Source organism: Microtus ochrogaster (assembly GCF_000317375.1).
Source record: "Microtus ochrogaster isolate Prairie Vole_2 chromosome 14 unlocalized genomic scaffold, MicOch1.0 chr14_random_1, whole genome shotgun sequence".
Taxonomy (NCBI): Eukaryota; Metazoa; Chordata; class Mammalia; order Rodentia; family Cricetidae; genus Microtus; species Microtus ochrogaster.
The window spans coordinates 1,458,689-1,469,237 of NW_004949096.1; the positions used below are offsets into that span (position 1 = coordinate 1,458,689).

At 42.4% G+C, this 10,549-nt stretch overlaps 1 protein-coding gene across 1 annotated transcript in view; it reads left to right on the forward strand.

The window, feature by feature from the left end:
• Window positions 1–10,549, forward strand: part of Dcdc1 (doublecortin domain containing 1) — a 305,860-nt gene that overhangs the window by 90,432 nt on the left and 204,879 nt on the right. The window contains 3 exon segments of the mRNA XM_005364457.2: window positions 3,966–4,082; window positions 7,030–7,187; window positions 10,049–10,174. Coding sequence (XP_005364514.2) covers window positions 3,966–4,082; window positions 7,030–7,187; window positions 10,049–10,174 — 401 coding nt within the window.

The window sequence follows — 10,549 nt, forward strand, 5'->3', positions numbered from 1 at the left end:
CTCAGGAAGGAAAAGAGAGAGAGAGAGAGAGAGAGAGAGAGAGAGAGAGAGAGAGAGAGAGAGAGAGAGAGAGAGAGAGAGAGAGAGAGGGACCCAACTCCAGAAAGTTCTCTTTTGGTCTCTATACACAGCCATGGCACCTGAGCCATATCCTCCTCCCACTCTACTGGAACATTCTACTGACTCCTCATCCCTTTCTTGGCCTTTTTTTTCTGTCTGTCTTCATGTTTGCCTCTCTTACTCTGCTGCAGCTGCAATGGCTTCAGTACCACCTCCGGAGCATGCCCGACCTTTCTGCTGAGTTTCTCTGCTCTGGAATTTCCTCTGCTGTAGTTCTTTCCTCAAAGCTCATCTGCTTGTCTCTCTCTCTGATTTCCAAATCCCTGCTGCAGTAGCTTCTCTCCTAAGCAGCTACTTACTGTCACGCCCCGTCATTCTGTGGACCCAGACTATGGCTCCTGGCATTTGCTCTTTCCTCACATAGCACTTACGACCTTCTCTCTTACTCGGAGCAGCATGTGCTGACGTTAATGCTTAAGTCCCTCCGAGCACACGAAGAGGAGGCCAGTCTCTTCTAGACGGATGGTCATGTGAACATGCACGCCTATACAGTTTGCAAACACAATATATTTCAGCTACAATTAGCTAAAACTACTACTTTTCTCAATCCATCCTTTTCTTTTTCTGTCAAATTCAAACTCAACCCTTAGAACCTTTATGAACTGACCAAACAGTTATGATGCTGAGAGAAACCGTTTTATTCAAAAATGACAGTTTTACTCAGTAATATGACAGAAAGGAAGAGACCATCTTTTTCCCCGGCCTGAATTTGGTGACGGAATTGTAGCTGGGCCAAGGGCCCTGTTTTTCTTTTAATAAAACTGTCAGAGAACAACAGTGCAAAGATGGGTTCAGAGAATGGGATTCAGAGGATAGTTTATCATCAAGAATATTTGCAACATTACTTAAGGTTTATCGTGGTTCTTTCTGTATGAGCTTTAAAAGCATGCAAATTGTGACGTCTTGTTCTTCTAAATGAATATTTCATACTACGCATCATTTTTAATTTTGTATTCTTCTTGCTGAATGAAACAACTCATATAAACATCAGGCCTCTCTACTCTAGCTGTTCATTCATATGCCAATAGGATTCTTATTTATTGTGTGGGTGGCTTGTTGTCTGTCCTTCCATCTAATCTAACAGACAACAATCATCTCGTGAACAGAAATCTTATACCATGTTAGTGTATTTTAACTTCCTGACCAGAACTTGGCACGTAGTTCTCAGTACTACGTGAAAGAAGAACAGAGGAGAACGGAAATACCATGCCACACAGAACACTTTTGAAATCTCCATGCTTCGTGTGACTAGGGAGATAGATATAAATTTTTATTCTTCTGCTATCATGAGCTGTGTTTGCCAAGAGGCTCTGGGTTATTGTTTTCTAGCTTCCGTTACCTCGTGTGCTAGCCATGGCTCCTCCAGGCATCCTTCTGCTCCACAGAGAGAGTTTTGTTGCAGAGCTATAGGAAATGAAGCCATGCCAAGCTCCTCTAGGAAGCCATGGCGGTAGCTAGTTTTTCTTAACAATAAAGCCCTAGGAAAACAAACTTTCCTTTGCCCACATCTCCTCAGTGGTAGATACATGTGGCCTAGTGAGCTGTCTGTGTCTAAAACTGCACATTAGAGGTGGGAAGACTTGTCACACGAAGAAGGGGCAACGGGCATCTCGAGGCTGGCAGTGAGAGCAGGCATAGTTCTGTGAACCTCAAAACCAAAGGCGTGTCCTTCCTAAAGAAGAACCTCAAAGTGAAAAGACCCTTGTTTTCAGGGTGGTGGGAGAAATCCCCCAGTCTCAATAATTCAGGCCAACAGATGCAATCAGCAAGAGGTGTCTTTATTGATTACACAGGCACCTGTGGGTGCACCAGCAGCTTATGCCAACTGAGCACCCCGGGCAAATTCAAACAGCCGTATTTATAGGGAAAAATGATTACATAAGAGGGTAGTATAGCACAAGCATTTCATTGGCTCTCAAATTGGTGGGCTTAACTCATCCTGGGAATGGCCCCATGTCTATTCTTGAATTTCCCTGAAAAACCAAAAAGACAGATAAAACACCCTGCAGCAAGTTGACAGTTTAGATAGAATGCCTTGGGGGTGGAATATTCCCTCTCCTTAGCCTAGTCAGTGAGTCTGCAACCCATCGACATCCAGTTTTAGCATCTGCTGAGCCTGGGGGCCCAGCTAAATTTCAGCAGAGTTTAACATAGTACTTTCAAGTATGGGAGGGTCTTTCAAAAGAGTGTTGCTTAACTGTGACAGCACCCGTTTTCTTAAGCCCCTGGAGAGTTTGGGGGAGTTAGAAGCAGTGTTTCTGCTTTGAGTGCACTGTTTTGTTTTTTTCTTTCTGGTTTTGTATTTCTCCGGGTGGGCTCGTGTTCCCGGTCAGAGCACCGGAAGTCTCATTATCTGTGGTGAACAAAGCAGAGGCATAAGGCCAGAGCTAGGTGTGGAGGCAGAGCTCAGCTCCAAGGCCCTCCCAGCAAGGCAGGTAGCGCTTGCACTGCTGTTTCCTAGAGTAGAGTTTACTGCACTGTGCCCACATTGTAGCAGTCTAGACAAAGGAGCATCAATAGGTTCTTCAGCCTTGGACCTGTCCATACAAACTGGAGTGGCCACCTTTCTCATCAATGCCTGTGTTGTTTAAGACTTTCATTTCAGATTACAGCCCTGAGGACATTGTTGGAACAGCAAGATGCTCTTCCCACTCCTGCCCCCACGCCCAGATTTGCTTATTTAGAGAAAATGCTTACTGAAAATTCTATTGTTCCTTCCATCCTCCCTCCCTCCCCCCCTTCTCTCTCTTTTCTCTCAAAAGACACTTCAGGTAGTAAAACTCCAGTGTTGCCAAGCAGAGGCCGCAGGCTGTCCACTGGGTCACTGTGGCTCTGTAGGAGCTCGGGGTGGGTCATCCCTAAGTTTCTTAGACGATTAAATTCCCTTTCCCCCAGTAGGCTGCAGAAGCGCTATTGAAACACATTGCTACCCAAGCTGCATTAAAACTTACCAAATAAAGTTTGAACTGTCTCAAAATAACAAAAGACATTTTTTTCTTTGTTTTTCAGAGTTATTTTCCTGAATTATCTTCTCAGGAAGTAGCACAAGAACGACATAAAACAGTCCCACCCTAAAATGTGATGGGCATAACAGAAAAGAACTTTTGAGAAAAAAAAAAAAAACTAAACTAAACTAAAAAGCAAGGGTTTAAATTATTCATCAGGCCTCCCTCTGGCCCTAGTCTATTCTTGCCCAGTGAATGGAGCCCCTGCGTGGTGTGGGCAGGGGGAGTGCTCACTTTAGTGGGGCCGTCCTGTCAGGACCGGTTTATTCGGATCCTTTTGACCAGAACATTTGCCGCTCTCATTTCTTCCTTTTTTTCCCAGCGACTGTTGCATAATGCAATATTTTATCTCTGTTTTCAGCAACTTGTTGAGCTTGTGCAGTTAAAAATGGCTGACCTTCACCTTCCTGTTATGTAATAAACCTGGCAGGTTGAATTTTCTCGAGTGAGTCAAGGGATGAAGACGACACCGATACCTTTTAAATAAGGACTAGACACTCTCTATGCAATTTGTGGCTTTATATTCTCCCGAGGAGGATGGAACAAGCTAGCTGACTGGTTGCTAGCTGACTGTTTGCTGGTGTTTGTTCCTTTTGGCATCCGCTGTGATCTTCCTTTGGGCTCCAAGCTCTCTTCTATTTTAAAGGTGGTAGGGAATGTGAGTCAGGTGAGACCCGAGGCCAAAGGGAGAGACAGAGGCCTTCCTTCTTATCTTAGTACTCTCGATTTTCCATCCGATTGCTTGCACGCGTTTAGATAGTTGGTCTTTTGCCTTGCACACGTCCCTTTGCATATGTCTGCATGTGTTTATTCTTGTTTTCCCACCTGTTCGCTTTGCAGGTATTTGAAAATGGTAAAGACACTGGAGAGATCTCTGCTTACATCAGTAGAAAAGATTTAAAGTCTGACAGCCCAACTTAAGGTGATGAGATGATGCAAAGGGTGAGTAATTGTTTTGTGAATGTAAGCATCCCTGTGTAACTTAGAGTTAGTGTAAGCATCTTAGGGCAGTTTATAAAATACCAATCATTTATTGGTCTACAAGGAGAGGTACAGATGAATGTTGACTCCTGCAACCACCAGTATGTTTGCATTTTAAAATATTTTTATGCTGGGCCCTGGTTTTGAAACATCAAAACCTTTTGTTTATTTTAGTTAGTTTTTATACTTTAAAAAGAAGTGCCATAACATTTGGTGGAGATATACTCTGGGCATAGGATTTCTGGCCATGCACCCTGGGTGACTACCACATAGCCTTGGTCTTCTACCATGCTCCTTGTGAACAAATCCCACAAAGTTATCTCGGGCACTCTTACCTTTGCCTATTTTCCAGACAATTGGGATGTTTTTCAGGCAGAACCAACATGTTCAGGGTCTTTATTTTGGGCTTTTGTCTTGCATAAAAGGACATGGAACACCCCGTTGTTTACAAATTGGGGTTATGCGCCCGAGTGCACACCAGTGTCTTGGGCTCTGTTGTCTCCTCTTTGTTCAGAAGCTCACTCTCTTCTCCCCTTCAGTACAGCACCCTCAGACTTATGTCTCCCTGGAAGCATCCGTTACCTGGCCTGTAGAGCCAAACATTAAAGCTCCATCACAGTTGAGTGGCGCTCACTGGGCCATTGACTGTTAACCCAAAGGAGCAGGATTTTTTATTTTAATTCATTAGAGAAAGATCCAAAAGCTTAGCTGGTTCCCTTTCATTGTCATGTCCATCACTGTAGAAATCACCATGGTATCACAGTCCTTCTAGAATCTTCTACCTGTCTCCCAACCATTTGCATTAGAGTATTTTACATTTTAGTAAAAGCTCAAACTGGAGGAGCCTTCTACAGGATGCTGTTATCCCATGGAAACGTCATGTACTGATTAATGTTTCCCTGAAATTGTGCTTTCATTTTCAAGAAAATGTGGGTGGGATTTGAGGAACTTTAATTGGGGGCATCACAAAACTCTCCAGAGCGCATCTGAAGCAGCCCGCTCCCTTGCGGGCACACTAGCCTCAATCTCCACCCGAGAAATTGTTTCACACTCTTCTCAGATCTCAGAGCAAATTCTTATCCTGTAAAGGCCCGGTGATGATAGCTTTAAAGATAAATGGATAAAGATTATCACAATTTTTGGCTTCCACAGCCCAGCCCTAGCCAGTGACCTACAGATGAAAGGTACAAAGGCCCTTATCTCCCGTAGGCTGTTGGATGCTCATCCCTGAACACACCAAGTGCAGTCTGTCACCAAGTTGGGGAAATGGAGATTGTGATGTAACTCCTGTGAACATGAATTCAGCTGCATGTTTGGGAGCCCAGCGCCCATCCCCTCCTCACACCATCGGCCTTTGTGTGCCCTCCTGCCCCAAGTTCAGTCCTTATATCTTTTATGTCTTTCTCTATACAAAAAAGTGCTGTCTCTAAAACAAAATCCTTGTGATTTAAAAATGAATGACCAGCATTATATGTTTTCTGAAATCACAGCAGAGCAGCAAAACTAAACGCGGGGTTTGAGAGCACAGTTTAGGGCCTGGGGAATATAATACATAGATTCCAAAAATATGCTTGCACTTCCCTGAGGAAAGCAAAGCAGCGCAGGTTTTCACTAATGCCTTCACCTCTTAAGCAACTGAAGAGAACGGCTGTCATCGTTCTAATGCATAGAATTTGGCTCTGTTGATTAAGAAATCTTAACTTTAGTGAAGCAGAAAGAAATCTCATCATTTCCAGCCCTTTGATGCTCAAATTAAAAGTTTGTCTAATACAGGACTGATTGATGTCATTTAGGGCAGCGCTGAGTTCTGAGGTGTTCTGTAAGAGGAGCTGTTGACCAAAAAGAGTATTTCACTTGGTCCAGGATTCACGGCTGGTGAGGTGGGACACCCAGTATGTCTATGGGGACTGAACCTTTTCTCTGGAGCCTTAGCGTTGAGTGCTCTTCAATCCGCCTTCAGTAGAAAGTAAGAGAAAGAAAGCGAGAGAAAACGAAGAGGCTTCGTCCCTGCAGGAACCACAGAGCGATAAGAGACTGAGAAGCAAGAGCTGGCAAGGAGGAGAAGAAAGGGAGATCCGTGACAGAAGGCTGGGGGAGGGGCAGGGTGATGGATACTGTGAGAGGGGTCAGCTGGGAAGAGCAGGGGCGGGAAGCTGAAACAAAGGTAACAGAGGATGACGAAAGACGTCTTCTTAAAGTGCCTCCTGTGCCACCGTCCCATGAATTGACTTTACCTCTGAAATGTGTTTTAAATACGAATCCTCTCCATGACTTAGTCTCTGACCGCAAGACATAGCATTGACAGCGCCGTTATTTCAAACGGGGACATCACTACATACTGTCACTCCAGTTAAGCCTTACAACTCACGGACCTCAGTCATTCCCAAGGTTTGCAGGGCTTGCAACTAAAGCGCTCGCGGAAGAGTTCTGAAAACGCCTGCAAAGACTGAGAGGCGGGTTGATTTTTGCAGTCCTCGAAGTGGGGGAATTCTTCTAGCACCCGGTTACCCACAGCTCGGCAGGGATAGGGAGAAAGCGTGTTGTAACAGTAAAACTTGAATCTGGTCTGGGAGGGCCTAACAAACCATGTAGCGCAGACAAGACAAGCGTAGCTCTCATCAAAGAGGGTTGTTACCGGGTGTGGAAACTAAATGCTCTTTCTGTGAGACTGCCACATCTGCTTTCAGGCGCTGTGCCAAGGGGTCAGGGCTCAATCACAAGCCTGCGGCACCCCCTGGTGGTTAAAAGCCCATGCTCATTTTGTTACTTTACACTGAACTAAACATTGCCGTGATTTCACACTTCTTTTAACATTCTATATGAATTTAATTATCGTTTGTTTGGAGCGGAGCAGAGACAGTTTGTTACAGATGTTCACATAGCCATGTCTCCCTCTGCATCCCCTTCACCTGCCCTGCATCAGTTACGTCTCCATCAACGGCTTCAAGGTTCCTCCATCAATTCCCGAGGCCTCCCCTTGTCTTCAGCCCGGATTTTCGATGAGCGTGGTCAACAGATTAAGAGTCCACTGCTGCTGAAGAACGGGCAAAAAATTTGGCTTTCGTATGGGAAAGCATACAGGTAGGAGCAAGGTGCTTATTCTGTGTGTCTTCAATCTTTCTGCAGTGGGCTAATCTAGCAGGAGAACTGAGAAGTCAAGTAAGACCCTTTAGGAATTAAGAAAGAACAAAAACCAAAAACATATCTTAGAATTCCAATACAATTTAAGGATCATTTATTTTTTAGTAAGGCAGCATTGTTTATAGAAGGAATATGACCAACTCCTCTCTCTCTCTTCCTCTCTCTCTCTCTGACTTTCTGTCTTAATGCCTTGTCATAGTTCTTGAGGTCTGCCTGTCAGCACAGCAAGAGGGATTTGTTCATGTCTGAGTAGTCACCTTAATGATAGCAGATGGAAACGCCACGGGGGGCCCAAGCCCATCACATTGCCATTGTCACACACTGCCCTGACCTGCTTCCTCTCCTCTATTTTTTTTGGTCCCTTTTTAAAGGAGAAATGGATGGTAATTGAAAAGGATCTTAAGCAAGATTTATGAAGCTTTAGACAACATGATTCCCCACTATATCTCTATGTTTTCACAAATAAAGTCTTAACCTCCTAAGCACCAATGACAGGACAGCTAAAGATAAACCGGCGAAGCTTCTGAACCTCTCCTATCAAAGTTTCGTTCCTCACAGCGCCTTACATTAGCTGACAATAATTACCGGCTATTTGCTGAGCATTGTGTAAATTTTTGTGGATTGGTAAATTCCTGCATAAAATTATCCGTGTTTCTGAAGAAAGAAAAAAGCTGCCGTATCTAGGCACCAACAAGCCGGGCTCCTGTGCTGGATTTCTCAGAAATGGATGCGTATTTTGACAGGACGCATCCAGATGAACTCTGAAACTGCTTGTCAGGAAACTTAAACACACTTTTTTTTTGGCCCATTTTAATTTTCTCAGCTCATTGTTTAGAGGTAGAACAAAATCGTGCTGCATGTAAGGTTGAATTGATTTTATGTTAACGATAATGAAATTAGTAGAGACAGAAAGATCTAAATTTCAGCAAATGAGGAACCGATTAGATTTGGTATTTGCCCAAAATTTCAAGCCTCAAAAAACAGTCTCCTTAGAAATCCATAACGGTACTGGGAGTGGAGGGGTGTCATGCCGCAAAATGCTGTTTTGTTTGTCACAATAGAATGGAATTCAAACACATGTTGATTTCTGATGCTGTATAATTTATAGAATTAGAATGTACTTAAAGAATGATAACATTTTCACTATAGGCAAAGCTCAAGTTAATTTAAGTTATATTGGATGTAGTGGTGAAAACAGTGGTGGATTTTACAGAAGTAAGAATTTTAGCATAATTTATCAAACCGTGGGAGAACAGTTCAATGAAGTGTGTGTGATTATTTCCTCTTTATGCCGTCATCAAAGCAAAAGCAATGACTTTATCATATTTTATCATGTCTCTATAATTCAGTATTTTAAAAAGAGTGAAAATGTATTCTTGGCTAGTCATATTTGTGAAACAAGTAGTACTGTGCCAGTAATCTGGAATATTCCAGAATCAACTAACAGTTGTAACTGGAGAGTTGTATAACTTTCTAAGTTTATTTGTGACATTGTTATTTCAATGGGGTGATGTAATTTTTTTTTCTAGTTTTGAAAATAAAGCACCAATGTGAGGCAGAGCACAAGGTAACTATGCCAGCATCTTGCCACCACTGTGAGTTTTGAAATGTTTGTTTCTAAAATTGTATTGGTGCATACTTTAATTTACACTGAGAAAATATACAGTATTTACTGAGTGAAAAGTGTTTGTTTTCAGGGAGTATTCTGGTGTGTATAACTTATTTTGACACAGACAGCCATATCCATCTGTAAAAATGAATATTTAAAATTTCCTCCAAATTTTGCATATTTCGAAAAATTTCAAACCCATGACAAGTTGGAAGAATATCATAACAAATATTTTCATATTCTTCATTTTGATCCACCCATTTAATGAGCTTTTTATTTGTTTATCTCTCCTGAAAGCAATTGCAGACAATTATTAAAATTTTACTCCTTAGGTGCCTCTAGCAGACTGAAGAATGGGACCTTCTGTGTAGCCGCAGCGTGTGCCTAGCCGTCCATAATCCCATGTTCTCCTCTGACATTTCTCTGCCGTCAGCCGCCCACAGGGGCTGTGGAGCTCAGCGTACCCGGTAGCTAGGTGCACGTCCTCTGCTGTGTTTGGTCCACTTCGGTATCACATTTTCATCGTAAACATTTTCTTCACCTTTGTTCTGCTCCTCATCATGTTATCAGTTTTTCGAGAATCTGAGCACTTTCCTTGCCCTTTGTCCCCCGCATGCTGGACTTGTCTGTCCTTACCATAATTATATGCAGTTTCAAATAATATTGCCTGGGCAGCTATGCTGGATAGCATTCTAGAGTTAAACCCTAAATACTTCTTATCTATCTTGAGAAAAATAGCTTATAGAAGACCGTGCTATTTATTTAAGATGTTTTCAAGTCTCAAATTCACCTAAACGCTCATGGCCTCTAGTAGTTATGGAAAGCAGATCAATGTAACCCTTACCAACACTTAGTATGGTTATAAAATAGTCGTTCATGCTCAGTATTGCGCATTTATCTATTGCCAGTTCCAGATGCACTGTGGGTACCCTGAATTAGTTACAGTAAAATGAATGAGGTGAACCCTTGCTTTCACAACCACACTCTTTCACTGGCATGATCCCTTCTTAACTGTACACGTTGCAACCATACTTGGCACATTAGGAACCAGCTAAATAAAGTCAAATGTATATTGAGATGTCACTATAGGAATTCCAGAATAGGAGGTTTTATTCCAAATGCCTTATTATTTGTGCTCCAGTTTCAATGTATATTGTGCAGGCAGCTTAAATTTTTTTCCCATTTTTTTCAGACCTCCATTAAACCCTGTTTTGGCTCTGACCTTTGACCGAGTGGCTACTTTTGCCAGAGGTGGTATCACTGCTGTGTATAAGACCCTTATGGATGCTGATGCTGCTCCGCAATTCGTAAGTGATGAGTAAATTGATATATACTTAATTAAAGTAACCCGTCGCCTAATTCAGGATTTCCCACAGTGAGAGATCTGAAACACTGAAATATTTTCTCTCAATTGCCTTAAGCGATACTTGTATGGCTTTACTTGGTGGTGTAATGCGGTCAGGCCTAAGCGACTTAGCAATGTCCCTTTGTTTGAAAAGACTAGATGGAAAAGCGAGCAGTTTCTTGCTTTAAAGAAGTCACAATTTCATTTAAAATATAAAAGCTGTTTTTGTGATTCTTTCCAAATTAATAACTTTAAGTGAATTCATCACAATAAAAATATTTTTCCTATAAACTTTGATATCTGTATACTAGATTTAATGACAATGAAATGAAAACTAATGCAGTGTAC